This window comes from Scomber scombrus, chromosome 4, assembly GCF_963691925.1.
Source record: "Scomber scombrus chromosome 4, fScoSco1.1, whole genome shotgun sequence".
Lineage (NCBI taxonomy): Eukaryota > Metazoa > Chordata > Actinopteri > Scombriformes > Scombridae > Scomber > Scomber scombrus.
In genome coordinates this window covers 3444227-3463391 of record NC_084973.1, presented here as the reverse complement: position 1 = coordinate 3463391, position 19165 = coordinate 3444227, and the positions used below count along the sequence as shown (strand labels likewise).

The following is a 19165-nucleotide window of genomic DNA, read 5'->3' as shown; positions in this document are numbered from 1 at the left end:
CTGGATTTCTATTGAGCCTTGTGAAAAACAAAATGAAAAAAATCAGGCACAAATGAAAACAACTCAAATGTCTGGGTTTAAAAATCAGCATGTGTACCGGCTTTATTAAAGACAGTAAGACAGTACCTTCCTAGTCTTCCTTTCTACTTGCTCAAAACAATTGAAAATTGTGACAGGAGATAAAATATTGACATCTCAAAAATGGATAAAGGTGTTAAATAATGGTAACAAGAAAAGTCCTACAAGATTACTTTTTTTAGAGTTCAAAATGTCTAAATTAAACTTTTCTAACCTGACCTCCGGAGATCAGAGTTCTCCGGAGGTCAGGTGCCTGAAGTGGTGTCACCCATATAGCAAAGAAATCCCCAGCCCTTGTTAGGAGAACAGACATCTTTATTCCTGGCTGAATAACTGTGGCTCTGTTCCAAGAAGTGAAACACCAACATCCACCTTAAAAAGCATTTGGAACACATTGTTATAAAGTTGGTAAAGACAACCTGTTGACATGAAGAAAGCACTCTGAATTACAGAAGTTTATAGGGCCTTTTTCACTTGTAGCCCAGCCCTTGTCGACTGAAGCTGCAAAAGAGCGGGACGGTGAAACACAAACAAACGAACTGTAAAAAAAAGAAAACATGAAATATACATTTTAGTTAGAGTCAACAAGACAAAAAGAACATTACATATAAAAGATAACATTCAAAGTCAAAGTGACAAAGTACATTGTTCTGGCCTTTCAACTACCAATAACTAGATGCTAGCGGTGAATGTGACATTAAAGCTGCTCTAATCGATATATGCTACATACCTAGCATTGCGCAAGAGATACTGCAAAGATAAGTTAAGCTACTGGATAGTGGGATCCAGTTGCTAGGTATTTCCTTCAAGAGTTGGTTTGTAAATCAGGGTACATATTCACGAAGAATCTTGTCACCAAAAGTCTTCCTTAATGGTACAAAAAGTTCATCGCTAAACTTTTATTTTTTAAAGACTGATTAACAAAAGTGTTTGAGAGCAACTTTTTCTAAGGAAATGAGAGAAACTGTGCGCTAAGTAAAGGGGACAGACACAGTTGCTATGGAATGAGAAAGCTGAATGTCCAGTACCTGTATGATAAACATCGTGACAACACCACAGCCTGTGCTACGGTAGTTATGGGCAAACCAGTCCTTCAGTTTCACAAGACAACCCTGAAAGACAAAATGTGTTTGGTTATCTTTTGTTTGTACAGAGTCAATTGGCTGAGCATACATGAACTTTTATAGGAATGTCCTGTTTACAGTTACACCAAGAAACAAAACTCACATTAAAAGCACCTTTCTTAAACCAGTTTTCTGAATCAACCAGTCAACCAGTCACTGGAAAGGGTAACATATTTTTATTGTCCATGTTATTGATTTTCATACTAGGACGCTTTTTATAAATGCCAGTGGTCATAATGAGTCTCTGTCAGGGAAGACTAAGCCACCTTATTATTTAAAATTGTACAGTGGTGAGTCTTGTTTTATCTCCAGAAATAAGATTGGGAGGAGTGCAAGTTATTGTTATATAAAACTCTGGATTTCAAGAACTTAAATGGAGAATTAATAATATATGGTTTACAAGAACACCTTGCACTATATTAAATGAGAGCGGCTAATTTGGCAAGAAACACAGTATTGTCTGTATAAAAATGACTACTATATAGTTTACAATATGGTTTATAATGGTGAATAGCACAGGTCCCAAAATAGAACCCTGAGGTACACCCAGAGTAACTGGCAAGAACTCCGACAGGCTCCCACCAAGATCATACACTGATGCTTGTTTGATAATCGGACACACCATGTTTCTTATTGTCTAAACTAGTAATTTAATCATTTATGACTAAGAAACCAGCTGAAAAGGTGTCTTGATTGGCTATAAAACTACACCCATAAGAACTTATAAGGACACAGTGCTCCAAAAGGATTGACTTCAACTGTGCAGGTGGATGTATTGGTGCATGCATGAAGTTATCATCGCCCATTGACTTCCAAACATTTATGGCATACAAAAAACAAATACATGATCTGCCTAGGAATCTGATCAAATGATGGACTATAGAGTATTTTGTGTGTAAATGGAAGAACTTTGGTTTAGACAGTGATAACACAATGTAAGCAGTGTACCTCTTGCCAGGAGCTAAAATTGACGACATTACAGGGGTCCTTTTTACAACAGGAGATTGGGATGTTATCCTTCCAATCTGCCACACCATGAACTCCACAACACTTAAACTGCAAAGGAAAAAAAAAATGCTGAATCATGTATATGAGGGTGAGTAACAAAAAACAGTACTGTCAAGAAGACAAATAGCAATGAAATTCAATTTAAGTTTATAAAGCAGAGTAATGGATCATTTACCAGGTTCTGGACAGCATCAAAGTCATCTCTTATGGTCTTGTTGCCTTCAGGACTGGACATTCTATAGATCTCCAAGCTTTGCATTAGGTCTTTCTCAAAGTATGTGTCAATCTGCATAGCAGAAAGGCAAGATATGTTATCTGCAATATCCTACTCTACTATTTTGGATTTGTAAAGGCAATATATAAAGTCTCTTACCTTTTTGCTGAAGACCAGGAACACACAGGCCATGGCCAACTCCACCAGCATCAGGATGAACAGCAGGATGAAGAACTAGGATCAGTGAATCAGATTCAAACATTACTATATGTTATGGACAAGTGTAACATACACTAATAATGATTTGATTTATACTATGTAGTGTAACAGATGAGGAGGTTCAGAAAAGTTAAAAAATGGAAATCGGAAGAACAGACTCGTAGGTGTGTCGCTACAGGACGGAAGTTGATTTTCAAAATATTTTCCTTTTTATAAAGGTAAAATATGAAGAATCTTTTTGAGTAAGACAATATAATATTTCAGTGCTATGTGCACTTAATGAGGATGTATGAGAGACCTGATAGCTGAGTGGTCAGTACCACATAGGCACAAACACCTTGGGTAGCGAGTCCTTGGTTTAATACCGAGGTGGCCAAACTATTTGCTTGCCCACGTTTCTTGTCTCCATCTTCTAGCACTATCAAATACCTAAAAACTCCTTATTTATCAGGGTATTTCAATATTTCAACAGTTATTGCTGTAAAATTTGTGGTTTTGAGTAAAATGTCTCAACATCAATCGGATGGATTGCCATGAAATTTGGTACAAACATTCATATCTCACTCAGAATGATTTATAATAACTTTGGTGATCTCCTAACTTGTCATCTAGCACCACCACCAGGTTAAATTTTAAATTGGTCCAACCCTGGATTGGTCAAAGACCTGACATTCCCATCAGACTCAACTGTATTTTGCATTAGTCTTGCTAGAATAATAGCCCAAACATCATAAAATGACATTAGTTTAATACAGTACCACAAGTTATAGAGCTTTCCCATTTAGTATTTTACCCTTTAAACCACATTATAGTAAATATTTTGTTTCATACTCACACTGATGAGCATGCAGCGGTTCTCCTTCATGCCTCCCAACACTCCTATATAACACACACACATAACGATGGTGCCGGTGACCACCAGAGTGTTGGCGGGGTAGATGGGCCAGAAGGTCGTGACGAGGGAGGCAAACCTGGAGTTCATGGACTGGAATATCCCAAACCCGAGCACAAAGCCACCACACAGCTTCAACAGACACCAAACAGACAAATTAGTATTATTCTGGGTGTCTGAGTTTGGATTTGACTGTAAAGAATGAGTTCTATTTTTTTTTTAAATACAGGCGGAATATTTATCCATTTATTTATTTATTTAACCCTAACCCTAAGTGATGTATAGTTTTTACAGACCTAAACCCTTCTATAAGAAAATATGGTATGGTTGTGTATTCCGGTCTGAATGTTCACTTGGAAAAGATTATATGGAGTTGTGTCCACATATATGATATCCTTCTACTATGGTCTGGTTGAGAGACAAAATATAATAATATTAATACATTTCAACTTCTTCATGTCTGTTGATTATTGTCGTCACAGAGCCAGTTTATGCTGAATATCACTTCAACAGTGCAGTGTGGATTAAAGGATAGGCCTTAAAACAATAGTCAGGTGTACTAATGAGAAGTTTTGCTTGATGTAATCATCCCTACATCTGATATTTGCCATTAACAGATCACTTCCTAAAGTGCTTACAATCTAAGTAATGGGGGAGAAAATCCATAGTCCTTGTTTTGTGCTTAACTGTGATCCTCCATCTATCTGCCCAGGGACTACGGGCGGAAAATAGCAACTTGCTAAACCTGGTGCAATGCATCTCTCCTTGTTTTATTGCGCACTGTCTCTGTTTAAATAAATAAAATACAAATTGCACATTTGATGGCCTTTGTCAGTGGTGGGACACTGAAGTGCTGAAAACCACCAGTGTCAGGTGAATCAGATTTAATGCTATTGTCTCCTTTAAAGGGAACATTAGTGGGACCATCCTTGACAACTTAGAGAGATCATAACACATTGGCCTTTGGAGGCATTATATCCCATGTACTGGCTGTAATATACAGCATAACATTCACAAGACTGTGTAGTGTTTGTAGCGTATGTGGGTCTTAAACCACCTACCCAGCAGAGAAAATGGAGAAATGTCACCATATCTTTCAAGAAGTTTAAACAGGAGCGATTCATCCTTCCTGATAATCGTCCGTATCCTTTGTAAGACCTGTAACATTAAGCAAGTCAGTGTCACATTTATTAAAACATTCGTCACATACAGAACTACAGCTTTTCAAACACGTAGCCTCGATACTTTGCGAAGGAAAACAAGTGAGGCTGAGTGTTTACAGGACACCGCTGTTTGATATGGCAACACTGAGCCATCACGCACAATGAATACCTGTGACCTGCTCAGCTCCAGTTAATCATTATTACCTGTGCTTATCTGCAGATTAACCATTTGTTACAGCTTAAAACCAAAAAAGTCGGAGAATGTGTTTCTTTAAGCGGCTTTGTCTTTTGCTTATAAAACACAAATGTATGAAATCCTTTCCACAGTAGAATACTTTCTCTAAAAATATAAATTTTCTGTATTTTTTTTTTTTTTAAATCTGCTCTTTCCATGTAAACTTAATTCCTAAATTGTACATTTAATGGTGTAATTCATTTAAATGAATACTAAAAACTTACCCACATACATACTGTTATAACACCAGCAATATTACATACACTGAATTTGTTTAAATAAAACTGTTCATTATACTTTTGTTTAAAATTCAATGTCTAACTACTGTGGTTGACTCATATCATGAAACAGCTTACCTTAACTACACTGTTTTCCAGCAATAGTCCAATGACAGGTGCAGTGAGCAGTATTTTGGTGTTGTTCCTAACGTTCCCAGTGCTAACTGACGAAAGACAGGTATGAGGAGGAAAGAGAAATAAGAGGGTGGGGAGGGAAGACAACCGAGGCTTCTGTATACCAACAGGCGGTGAGACATATCTACATGATCCACAGTAAAGAGGAGGGGCGTCCACATTTACAGCAGGAAGGAGCTGCTGTGAGCAAAGTGGGAAAGAAGTCCTAAAGGGAGTGTTGATCTCACAAACATAAATAGTAATATGTGGCTTTTTTGACACCGATCAACAGAATAAGAGCATTTAAAGTGATCAAAATGACTTAAACTACACATTTAACCTCTTTAACAAGACACGCTGAAGTCACATTATTAGTCAACTGGAGATCACTGGTGTGTATTTCAGTTGATTGTAGTATAAACACAGCTTTACCTGAACGCTCCAACAGTATTGTGTCAAATATCTGCAACATGAAGATAAAAGAACACTCGAGCAACTCTGCGAAAAGTCAGGAAATTTGACTCTACATCATTTCCAAGCTGCTGAGCATTGCCTGGAGTCCGGTTAAATCCATTTTTAAAAAATGGAAACAGTTTGGCACAGCTGTAAATCTGCTGTTCTCAAAAACTGAGTGAGTGGCAGGAAGACCAGAGCAAGAGAACACAGACGGTTCAAAGCTTCAGAGGTGCAGATAGGACAGACTGTTGGTTGACTGATTCACCAGTCACATATTCACAGTTTTACGGCAGAGTAACAGAAACAATGACTCAAGGCTGCAACTGCTGCCAAAAGTGCTTATCATACTGTAATACTTACACAAACAAGTATCAGTCAGGTGTTCATATGAACAGTCAAAGAGGTTTTCTTTGCTGTAATCATTCCTCCTGTTCATGCGGACTATTATAAGATCTCTTTTTGTATGTGCTTTCAATAGAAGTGTAAGTGTTGGAGTATGAACAGGAGGAATGATTACAGCAAGACAAATGTATTTCAATGTTCATTTGGACTTCTGACTGTTGTTTTAAGACAGATTTGGACAATTGTCTAGGAGAACTTTGAAGGCTCTTTTGAAGCCACATTAAATTTGACAGTAAAACATGACCCTCTCATCCCCCCACCCCCCCCCCCAAAAAAAACCCTTTATCAACACATAGACAAAAAACAAACACCATATAGGCAAGATTACCACAGACACTTTTACTGAAAAAAAATCAGTCACATGAGTATGACAAGAATATTCTTCAGACACAGGTTTGGATTAACAGACTCAAAGAGAAGAATAGGCTTCACTTCATTATTTAAATAGTTACCTAAAGGGCTCATGGTGAATTAAACAATCACAACAAATAACTTGACATACAGTAAGAAGTATAAGAATTAAATAAGCACCTAGGAAAAGTTTAGATGACAATACAATACAAAACTAAACAAAGAAAGAAGCAGGGTTTGTTGGTAAAGTAGTAATTCTAAACAGGACCAAAAAAGTGGTTTTCTGATATGGCTTAAAACTGCTAATGCTCCTGTAAAAATGTCAATGAAGAGAAAAATAATTAAAATCAGTTATTTTTAAGTTGTATTAATCAATGTTAAGCACACATAATTGTATTGGCTAATAAGTATTATTGATTTCTCTTCTCCTTACATTGTAAACTTCACATACTAGCAAGTGCATTCCCAATTGGGGATATTTTCATGAAGAAACTTGAAGAGTATTACTGTGCATTCCTGATGCCTCTCTGTAGATCAGCACAGATCAGACTCAACAGTAGTTTTTCATCAAACACGGTTGTGCAGTGTCAGCTTCTGGATTTTTTTTCACCTGGTCTGAGCATGAGGTTTATTTAGAAATATACTAATTATTAAACAGGAGAGGACTGAATTCAGGAAACACACCGACAGAAGTGCTGATGTCACTTTTAGCTATATAGCAGCTCTGTGTTCTGTATCCATGTGCCTTTAGGTGACGTTTGCATCATCATGACTCAGCATAGAGATTTATACAAGTGCAAAAAAAAGGGATTCCACTAAAATGGACTTAAAGGTTTCTCTGTAGGAATACAGAGTTCCTATTTATTACAGTGGTTCAATTTCATAAACCTAAGACTTTATTTCAACAAAATCTATTTAATTTCTCAATTCCAGTCCAAGACAAGTTACTTCAAAGAGTACTTTTTCTAGAGTAACAAAGCCACCGATTTGTGTGGAATCTGCCTTTAGGGACTACAAGGAGCTGATGGTAGATAGGTCGTGTTGACTTCACAGTAGGAGAAGCACAGGTGTAAATTGTGACATGCTGCTTCAGTTTCAGGGTCCTGCTACTGACACAGTATAGTGACTCAATGAGACTTCTGAACAGAACGGATTGGGAGCAGATCGTTAATATCATTATTAACACCCGTGCTGTCCTGCTGTAGGTGTAACCCTTCATGTCCACTGGATGCAGCTGTGTCACTGCTCACATATCTACTGGAGCCTCTAAAGCAGTTTGCAAAAATCGTGTGGTTATAAATATTTTGTTGCTGCTTATTGCTTTTAATTACTGTCCGCAGTATATTTGTCTTTGACAGTCACAAATGAAATGCTTCACTGAACATTAAATTCATGTCAATTTGTAGTAAATATAGCCATTTATATAAGTACAGGTGTGAATCGTGCATTTTGGAAACACTCACAGCTCTGGCAAAACCAGACCAGGTGTATAAAAGACAGCAGAGTGGTCAGACGCTTTGGTTACGTGTCTGACATGAACACAGCTGAAGACTGTCATTGAGCCGCAGCAGACCGAAAACAGGACACAGCCGCATCCACAGGACATTGGGTGTAAAAGGCACCTGCTTGTGTTACAGCCTGGCCCTGTTTAACCAGCTATATGACAGGTTGGACAGCTTAACAGTAAACAGCATTCATACTAACTTCGATTTATTAAAAAAACTCACATTTGACTACATGATGCTGCTGATTGCAATTAAATTCACAGTGAACTAAAGTCTAAATCGAGATGATAACTGATCACAAATTAAACAGGGGAAAGGGGGGGGGGGTTCTACTTACAGGGGGTCTGATGAGTATTCAGTGCCATTAGAAAAAAATAGTTGCTGCTGAGACTTGGAGCACGACATCAACTTCAGCTATCGGAGAACTGAGAGTAACTTCAGGAAGTAAATGAGCTCAAACCCTGCAGAAAGGACTGGAATATAACATAAGAAGTTGTTTTTATTGGTCCTCACTGGGCACATAAATACACCTCCTCTTTAGACTGATGTTATAAGTGCTTTACCTGGCGTAAAAGGTGCATTCAAGTGCGTGGGAGCTCGAGAAAATGTGACTTTTGTTTTGTTTTTTCAGTGCAGCAAAGGAGTCCACAGGTTTATCGGTCTTCACAGCAGCAGCGAGGGACACTGAAGCTGCTTAATGGTGGCACCAAGTGGCAAAAAGAGGTAACTACACTTTAAAATTCAGTATCCTGTAACATGATGTCGGTGAACGACACGCAGCATCTGGGATTTGTTTTGGAATTCTGACGTTTTTGTTCGGATTTTCTACATTTACAGTGTCTCAGTTAGTGCAGATGGGATGCTGAAGTCCCACTGTGCTTTTTATCCAAGTTGAGATGAGTGTTTTTTTCTTTCTTTTCTTCTTTTTTTCTTTTTTTAAACACACTATAGCAGCTTTATCTCATCTGTACTTCCATAACACTTACAATAAGTATATTTCACAGCTGGCTCACCTGTTCATCGGGGCTGTTTGTGTTCTCTTGGCTTCATGAGGTTCATTCAGTTCATTTGATTGTATGGTTCAGTAAAGCTATGGTAGTCTTTGCATTGTTATGATCTATGTTGATTAAGAAACACAGAAAAAAAAACAAAAAACCTTTGTGGTCTTAATTGTTCTTTTCTTTTTGTTTTATCAATAGAAACGTTTGCGTCTGTTTTCCTTCCAGCGACCGTAAACGATCAACCCGATCACCGCCAGCACGCCCAGGCCCAGGATGGAGAAGAGGAGGGTGAAGAAGAACTGGAGCCCGCTCATCCCCTCTTCCTGGACTTCCACTGCAAAGTAACGAGAATGGGAGATGGATTATTAAAACAGATCAAGAAGAGGAGTTTATTGTACTCTTCATGAATGTAATAATTAGTCGGATGTTTTTGCTCTCAGCTGCCTTCAGGAAATCAAATGTGGTTTTGCCACTGTGTGCATCCACGCTGTGCAAGATGTGCAAACTGCTTATGTCATGAGTTTCAACCAGTGAATGAAAGAAGGGGGACATGAGATGTTGAGTTCCTCCATTAATGCACTGTTAAGACTGGTGTATACTTTATCAGAAGTGTTTGTTTGACAGTCACATAGGTTCTCAAACACCCCCACACACACTTTTTCAACATGGGGGTTTAGAGGGGGGCTTATCTGAAAATTACCACTGCTATTCATATATTTAAATAATCTTGCAATATTGTAACATTCTCAGTTGGTTTTTTTTTATTTACCAAACCAATAATGACTTGATCTACTTGTACTGTAAGTATTGTGTTTGTATCCCAAGTCTGGTGTATCTTATTCCTCTGTGCTACATATCACTACGTCTTGACTTTGTACTCAAGTTCTTTACAATTTACAAATAGTACAAAGTCAAGAGGCTGTGACATGTATTTCATTGGTGCACATGCTCAATGTAACCTTAACTTCAAGAGTCAAGTGGAGTTGCTTCTACCTTGAAACTGTTCCATGTTGTCAACACTGGGGATGAGGACTTCCTCTTCTTCCTCCTCCTCTGGACTCTTGTCTACTTTCAGTTGGTACAACTTCATGGAGATGATGTCGTGGTTATCTGGAGCAACATGCACACATCAGTTATTAACACTTCATATAGAATTGATGCAAACCTCTCCTGACCAATAGCGTTTCTTCTGTCACTGAAGCTTCATTATACTTAAAACAGTACAGTCCAGATGTTACCTGACAGGTCTCCAGTGGCCGACGAGGCACCCAGGAAGTATCCTATAGGCAAGCGCAGTCCTGTGATGTCAGCGCAGTCTTTCCACTCCTGCTTACCGTCTACATTCACCATGAGCTGCAGAGCAGAGGGATAAACAGCTGATAAACTCACCTCATCCATGTGAGCAGTTATTTGTTTAATCTTTACATAGTGTTCAGGATCAAAATTGACCTATTTTTACATTTAAGAGCTGTAAATACACCCTATACACATTAATTTTAGCTGGACATTTCCAAATGTGACCCACAGTTTACAAAAATACAAATAAAATGCATCAGTTTCTTTAGGATTTGTGCAGCTGATCCACCTGTACAAATTTCACCTGTGTTTATTAGAAAAAACTCCAGCATTCAAACAAGTTGTATTCATCATATTCTATAAAATGTTCTCCTGGACCATAAAATAGTGATTATAAATGTCTTTTTTTTAACATAAGATTAATCAAACATTAATTAATGACTGATGGGGAATTTGTAATGTGAATAATTATGAGTCAGAATATGAACAGTATGTAAGGGCTGATCATTATCAGTTTCAGTTCTGAACAGAGCGGCTTCGAGAAGCTTTACACCTTCACTTTGTGTTTTGTTGTGTGATGACATGAACGTAAATGTGTTGAAGGCTGTTAGCCTCTATGTCAGAGTGACACAGATGAGATATTTTGCATATGAATTGATGTTTGAAAGAGCATCCAGAGTGGAGTTTATGGTAAGGCTGAACCATTTTGAAAAGATATGTAATTGTGATTATTTTGACTGATATTGCAATTGTGATATGATTTATGATATTTAGAGGGAATGATCATTTTTACCTAATATTCTCATTTTCATTGAAAAACATATTAAAATGATTATGGTGTGACTTTTGTGGGGTGTTTTCTTAAGTATGTTGAGCATGACATCACAATATTTCATTTAAAAGTTTATCTTGACACATTTTGCCATTAACAAACATTGCGTCTCCTATGATTTGATAACTGCAGTCAGCCGATTTCGATAAAATCTCAATTAATTGTTCAGCCCTAGTTTGTGCTACTGTGTCACCTCAGTGTAGAGTGAACTAGAAAAACTGCCATGTGGCTGAATAAACATTCACAGCGTAACAGATAAAAATAATCAATCATCTGTATTTGAAGTATTTGAGAAAGGGATGAAATTACACTTCAGTAGCTTTGATAGTGTTAAGTTTCACACTGAAAAAATATTATGATAGCTTTACTGTATTATCAAGATATTGCCTCAAACTTCCCTGAAGCACTAGAGCTCAGTTATAATGAAATGACTTCACACCATGTTTGATTCTATCAAACCTGGCAAACCCCAGCAGTTAACCTGATGATGAAACCTAGGACAGGTCTGCTTACTTTTAAGTTTTCATGGTTAAAATGTATAAAAAGCAGAATGTTTGTGAATGCACTGATCATAAAACTCCTCCCTGCACACTATCTCTACACTAAACAATCACACTCTTGGTTTTGCTCTCCTCTTGCTTGTCGGGTCATGTGAGCGGCGTGTGCTGAATAGAAATGAAATCTTTGCCACAGGCAGAGTTAAACCAGGCTGAGAGAACAAAAATGTAACGCAAGTGTATTTGAGGACAGTAGATTTGTCTTTGATTCTCACATAAAAATCAATGCTGTCTGTTGTTTAATTTTAACAACTGAACAACACAATAAGTAGCCTCTGTAGCTCGATACAGGACAGATACAGAACCTGTTTCTTTGGACCTGCTGTGACTGAGCAGCTGGAACTAATCTGAATTAAACTTCTAATGAAGACAATGAAAAACTACTTTAGTTCGTATGAATGGTAATAATAGAAATTGTGGTGATGTTGTTACCATCAGTTGGGATGTTTCACTACCTACATACAGTATAACTTACATGTTACCAGTAAAACTTACAGTTTGAGAGTTATAATTTGGTTGTTTATCAAAACCTTTGCTATCATTTCTATTGTGTTATGATTTGCTGCCTGTTTATTTTATTTTGTGATGTTACCATGTTCTAATAATAAAATCCTGTGTGATGGCACTTTGCAGCACTATCACTGATCAAGTTAACAAACTTCTAACCAGAGTGATTCAATGTTTTGCTTAAAAATGACTGAAATGATTCTTCAATTATGAAAATATCTGATATCTATCAGGTTAATTTACATTCACTCACATGCACACATATTGAAAAAACTGTGGGTTGAATGAGTAAATAACTATAAAAATAATAATAACATGAATTAAAGTGCTTATGCAGTTATTGCACATTCAGGGTTTTTTTTGCTACAAACTTCCTAGTTGAGCTCAACTGCATCTGTTTTCTTTAATAATCTCAGAACTGTCTCTTTAAAGATTCTTCCACACATATGCTCAGCCACTTAATCATTCTCATTTTCTGACATGTCTGAAAAACTGTAACTTAAGTGTGTCGATCCCTCCTTAATTTGAGTTTCATACCGTCAGTCTTTTTTTGGAGTATCTGACGAGGAGAAAGGTGTCGTAGGCTGCGTTGCGTGCCATGGCCGTGCAGCCTCCGAGCTCGGTGGTCCGCCCGTCGTAATCGTGGTTGTACGACAGGGTCCCGTTCCCCAGCATCATTGAGATGAACGGGAACCCCCTCTGTGAGGAAGAGAGAGGGGGGGTTTAACATGCGGCACGCTTTGTCTGCAGAGCCTCTGATACATACATACATACACGCGCGCACACACACACACACACACACACCAACATGCTGAAGTTTCAGTTGGAGCATCATGGTGACACCAAACAGAAGTGATGAATCAGGACTGATGACTGTAATGAGATGATGAGGGATGGTGGAATAAACAGTAGGTTTTTTGATGCTACCTGAGTTCCAGGTTGCTTCTTCTGCACATTGAAAAGGGGATGCAGGAGAAGAAATACGACACATTTTGAATATCAGTACAGTTAATGAAAACAGAGTCTTTTTAAATTGTGTGTCACATAGTCAGATTTGGCTATGGGAAGAAGATATTCCAGCACAAACGCATACATCTCAGAAAGTGAATCATTATATCGTGTTTATCTTCCTGTGTGAACTCAAACGTGGACAGAACAGGAAGCTACAGGCTCTGTAAGAAATGGAATCTCCTTGTGAAGAAATACTAGAATAACACAGAGATGAAACAGAGTCTGCCGGCTGTCACTCACATCGTGGTTCTTGTCAGCGTTGGGGTAGGTGTCCACGAAGATTCCCAGTCCAGTGAACTGGTTCATGTTGCCAAACACGGGACCTGCAGAGTAAAAGTGATGTAAGTTCACTGACCTGTTTTACCAAATTTGCCAACATGCAAACTGTGACTTGCCACATGACATCATTTCATCTCAAAGTCATTTTGACATGTTTAACTTATTAAAAGAAACACCTAACTTACAACTAGGCCTGCCACAATGATAACATAATCTTATTGGATGATATAAGGACATAACCCTGATCATTTCTGTTGAGCTCGATATTGCCTCTTATGCTTTTGAGTTTACATGAGAAAAAAAAAGGCCTTTTACTATTTTGTATTTAATACGTTTGTTGATATTTGCATATTGTATATTTATTCATAATCTGTCAATGTTATTAATCATCTGTACTGCTTTGGCAATATAGATTTCTGATCTGTCAACGCCAGTAAAACTTATCTGAATTTGTATTGAGGGAATGTTTGTGTGATGGTGAGGCTGGTAACTGAAGCAGAGAGTATGAAGGCAGCAGTTCAGTGAGTGTACAGTTTAGGTTATTTGTCAGTGGATAAATGCTACAACTCTTCAAGACCCAAACTAAGTTCCTATGTCTTTCTTTTCACCTGGGTTAGCCCTGATGTTAGCCACAGTGGGTTAGCCCAACTCCGGCATGTCCAAACTATTCCATAAAGGGCCGTGTGCCTGCAGGTTTTTGTTCCAACCAATCAAGAGTGCACAATATGACCAACTTGTGACCAGTGTGCTCCTGCTTGGTCGGAATGAAAACCTGTAGCCACATGAACCTTTATGGAATAGTTTGGACACCTCTTGCGTAACCTGGCCTGACCAGGCTCGCTTAAGGTGGACTGACCTTTAATGTGGACCAGCTAGTCTCATCTTAGTGACAATCTCAGCTGCAACTACACAGAAAACGGAGCATCGTCTGCCTGCCGAGTCTTGTTTTGTCTCATCTTGTTGAGTTGTGCTGCTGTGCTGGTCGTTAATGAGCTTTTTTTAAGACAAACAGAAAATGACTGATGTGTATATGAACTATTTAACTCATAAAATCCCTGGTTTTTGTGAGCATCACACTCTCCCCAACAAATAAAAATGGCTTCTAGAGACTCAAACCTCTCCCAAAACTCTGCCACTAGAGAACATGTATGTATGTAGGCTGCAGGTATGTGTGTGTCAGTGAATAAAGTAAAGCTGAGGATCCGAGCACCTCCCAAATTGACACATATAGTATTTAAACTTCCACTGTGGCATAAAATGGTCTTAAAATGACAGTAATATTGTTTATCGCGATTATTCCTGAGACAATATATCATCCAAAAAAAAAGTAGTTATTGTGACAGGCCATGAACATTTGAGAGGAATATAGGACACACACGTTCAACTTCTAAGTGAACACATTTGTGAAATGGGGCGCTGGCCCTATTTGGGACGTGCATAAGCAAATGCTAGAAAAATGCCTCTGGCTGTTTCTCCCAACGGTCTCACAACAAGAATGTTCCAGCCGACAGCGTAGTTTCACAATAAATGTGAAGAAACAACAAACAATGTGAAGCACCAGTCAGACAGGATTAATATTAGAGGTGGAGGGCGGAACATTCATTAGTTCCTTTTCTTCCTTGTAAGTTAAAAAAACAAAAAAACAACATTCCAAACTGTATTTTTAAGCCACTGGCAAATTACAAATTACAGTAGCTGGTCCTGTAATAGACGATAATAACCTGGGAAAACCATGAGACCTTTGTCATGGGCAGGCTTGGTTTTATAACATTAGTATTATTTACCAGTAATTATTTAGCTGTAATTAAATTATTAACACTGACAGTTTCAAACTACTTAAACATGTCTCTGAATGTCACTTAGGTTCTACTTCGACTGTAAGACACGATATGCAGACATCAGCAGGCTTGAGCGGTATTTAGTTTCTCATACCTTCCTGACATTTCACCAACGTGTACATCATGTCTGTATTTGTATCAAGAAGAAAACTAAATGTAAAAGCTGAGTTGCTGGTGATAGAAGTCATTGTAATATGAATGACACTGTGTAGACTACAATGCTGTGTGTCTAATATAAAATTAGTCTTGCTGGGTTGAACCCTTACATACTGTTCAGGGTCTAATTTGACCCAGTGTTATATTTGAGACAAGAAAACACAACCTAAACATTTTTCTTTTAGCCAGAAATGTGATAACTTTGCCCTTATATGACCCAGAATATACAAAAGTTGTAATATTTCAAATTATTACAAACACACATTTGTGTGCTGCTGATAGGCATTTTTGTTGAGTGTTTGACCTATATTTATTAAATAATCCACTAACTACCATTCAAAAATACAAATATATAGTGTGATTGTAAAACTTTTTCTTCATCAACAAAAAATGTAAAAACTGAAGAATCCATTCTCTCTGCTCTATTATGTATAGAGATATGAGGGGATATTGTGAAATGTCACAACATGAGCAGTATGTTAGGGTTAAATACTTACAGCCCACACAATAATGAATAGATAGTAAATAAACACCTTTCTTCCATTGATTCTTGCTGGAGAACCTTATAAAACGTGTTGCTGCAGAAGATGTTGATACATCAGTGAGCTGAACAGAGGTGATGTACAGGACAGGTGGTGTGACTCTCTTTAGCAGCAACTTCATTTTGAGGCAAATAGTTCACCAAACTTGATCCATGTTGGCTGGCTCACCTTCATCAGCGAGACTAAGCTGAAAATACTCCCAAACTGGGGCAGAGGCAGTTTTCTTTTTTACTAATCTGTATCATTATGCCAGTAGAGACTGACCTCTGGTGATGTGCCAAGTGGACTACAATACATCACCTCAGTACAGCATCTCTGCATCAGTTTAATAAAAAGAGGAGTGTCTGTATTTTTAATGCTGTTGAAATTCATAACTTTGGGGTTTCTAAACACCCTGATATACCATACTGTCTACAGTTCAGCTGTCCAAAGGCAAACCAGAAAAGACACAATCATATGTAACATGACTACTACTGTATGAACTGTGTGCTGTGTACATAGGTTCTTTTTTCTTTTTTTTTTGGTGTTTGATCTTTAAGGTATTTTTTAGATGCTGCAGGGCACTTCGAGTTTATTAATATTTATTACATATATATGCATATATTTGTTTAATAGTACAACTTTTGGGTATTTTTAGAAATATGTTTGTTTGTTTTTTCCATTGGATAGTTAGAGATGTGTTTTACATGTGGCCACATCTTAAGTGTGGATGTAGCTGTGGCTAATATATACCAAGCAATTTCCTGTGAATGATCAATAAAGTATCTATCTAGCTATAGTAATTATAATAGGTAATAGTAAATATAATCCTAGCATCTGCTTCCTTTTCTTTGTATGAGATGCCATCTACAGGGTGATCCAGTCTCTACCTACCATTCTGCATGCGTTCTTTGGTCAACCAGATGCCGAGACCATCCCCATTCAAATTCTTCTTCCCCTGGCCGTGGATCTTAAAGTGCACCTTGAGCTCCCAATCCTGCAGGTAGAGAGGCTACACAGCCACAGAAATGAAGACGAGCAGGTTATTCTTGAGCTGCGCTATGTGTAGTAGGCGTTTGTCAAATGTGTTGAGTAACAAACTTCCCATTTTTTGACACGGGAAGAATTAGTCTACTGTTGTAATATTGGTAAGTATGTAATGGTGTGAGAGGGTAAGGCGTGGGATGTGCTGTGTTGATGTAAGAGTGAAGCTCTTTCGGGTGTGTGTGTGTGTGTGTGTGTGGCATTTGTGGTTTGTGGTAGTATACTTACAACACGGCTCCACACTGCTCCTTGTCTGCTCTGCACGTCTGGGGTCAGCCTCACATGGTCAGGTGTGACCACAGCGGTGCCCATTAGATCCCATTGTGAAGAACTAGAGAAACCCAACCCTGCAAAAATAATGATAAATGTTAAGTACTTACAACATGAGCAGTATACCTTCTGATGATTCCTCAAACCTTTCTCTGCCTGTGGACATCTGTACAGTCAGAACTGCCTTCAAAAATCTCCACGTTTGTCTTTTTTCTGTCTTTTTTCTTTTCAAATAGGCACAAACCAACACAAACGGAGACTTTTGGTTTCAATGTCACGTTTTAGTAAATTCAGCTTACAAATGACTTGTCAGTAGCACGTTATTAACCCTTAGATGCATAAGTCAGTCAAAAATGACCCGGTGAGGTTGTTTTTTTGCAATATCTTTGTAATGAAAAGTTGTTATCATTTCATATTACAACTATTCCTCAAAAACATGGAATTGATATCATACCATTTCAATTTTTAACATACCTTTTATACATTTTACGAAAACTCTAGTTTTTGTATTCCTAGGTAGGAACCTTTGCTTCTTATCAACTGTGACTGTCAGGACTATATATTTTGTGGACCACACAGATTATATATACATGTTAAAAAAATGTAAAATAAAATTCTTGTGTGGACCAAAATGTAATACAAAATATAATACAAATGATTATTCTTAACTAAAGTGACAAAAGTGGAATAAAAACACATTGATTCTAACACGGGTCATTTTTGACCCCCTTCTGGAAGAGTGTAGGGGTCCAGTCACTCGTGCATCTAAGGGTTAATAAGACAATCTCAACATTTGTTTTTGAATTACCTCTAACAACTTGGTGGTAGTAGCGGAAGACGGCGTTCGCCTTTTAAATTGTAATTCACCTTAAATAGGTTTAGCAGGTGTAACGCTATAAGAAGCATTAATAAAAGTTTAACATGTACTGTGTTTAAGCTGATAAGCTCCTCACCACAGCAGCACTTGTCGGGAGTTAACTGTGAACTCAGTGATAGGAGATAGTTACGGTTAGTGTAAGCTTTAAATAATGCGGTTAGTTAACTGTTCTTTACGTTTCCCCTATTGTGACATTAGCTAGTTAGGATGTGTAAAGGGGCACACAGTTCCTCTTAGTTAATTATTATCCTAAGCACGTGATACAGTGTTATATACATGAAATAACTGGCCTAACGTTCAATTAAAAGAAAAGTCCACGTACAATACGAAGAATGCCTGCTGTTGGTTCATTTAAATTCTATCTCATTAACACGTCTGCGTTAACGTAGCTGACAGTGAACTCACCGCGATAAGGCTTTGCCAGAGAATATTCCCGCTTCAAAAAGTCCTCCATAAAGTCCTGCTCGTCTGCCAGCGACCGGCCCAGTAACACACAAGCGACGGCAAACAAACATGCTAATTTACGGAGGTTTTTTAATGGAAACATTGGATATAAAGAGGAGAAACTTCGATATCGACACAGATTTGAGGTAACAGTGGCAACCATGTTTAACCCTCCCACTCCATAGATGTAGTCCCACTGAGAAACGAGAGGGGGAAGACTACAACTTCCGGTCCCAAAGCGTCCTTCTTCTGTTTAATGGCGGATAACTAACTAGCGGGAAAGGCGATTATCGCCCCCTAGTGGTGGTAATGTAACATCATGGAGTTTATACAGTGGATTAGGCTGGTTTTCTTTAACCGTAAACTACTCTTGTCTTGGCATTGTTTCAGGATCATTTAGACTCATTCTGACTTTTTGGTTGTCAGAATGAGTCTAAATGTAACCTTCTATAACAATAATCTTATTTTGGGTAGAACATTATTTGAAATATTG

General features: G+C 38.0%; 2 protein-coding genes across 2 annotated transcripts; both read right to left on the bottom strand.

Annotated features, from left to right (window-relative positions):
* On the bottom strand, window positions 1-5367 carry LOC133979524 (leukocyte surface antigen CD53-like). The gene is made up of 8 exons (XM_062418057.1): window positions 5290-5367; window positions 4597-4693; window positions 3479-3667; window positions 2584-2658; window positions 2386-2496; window positions 2151-2258; window positions 1107-1190; window positions 1-617 (listed from the first exon to the last, which is right to left on the bottom strand). Exons 2-8 carry the CDS (start codon window positions 4657-4659, stop codon window positions 549-551), a joined length of 699 nt encoding a protein of 232 aa, XP_062274041.1. The 5' UTR covers window positions 4660-4693; window positions 5290-5367; the 3' UTR covers window positions 1-548.
* Window positions 5368-9167: 3800 nt separating this feature from the next.
* Window positions 9168-18854, bottom strand: lman2lb (lectin, mannose-binding 2-like b). The gene is made up of 8 exons (XM_062417408.1): window positions 18634-18854; window positions 17310-17428; window positions 16932-17049; window positions 13484-13566; window positions 12770-12931; window positions 10279-10393; window positions 10034-10150; window positions 9168-9374 (listed from the first exon to the last, which is right to left on the bottom strand). The coding sequence occupies exons 1-8, from the start codon at window positions 18833-18835 to the stop codon at window positions 9232-9234; spliced, it is 1059 nt and encodes a 352-aa protein (XP_062273392.1). The 5' UTR covers window positions 18836-18854; the 3' UTR covers window positions 9168-9231.
* Window positions 18855-19165: the final 311 nt, after the last annotated feature.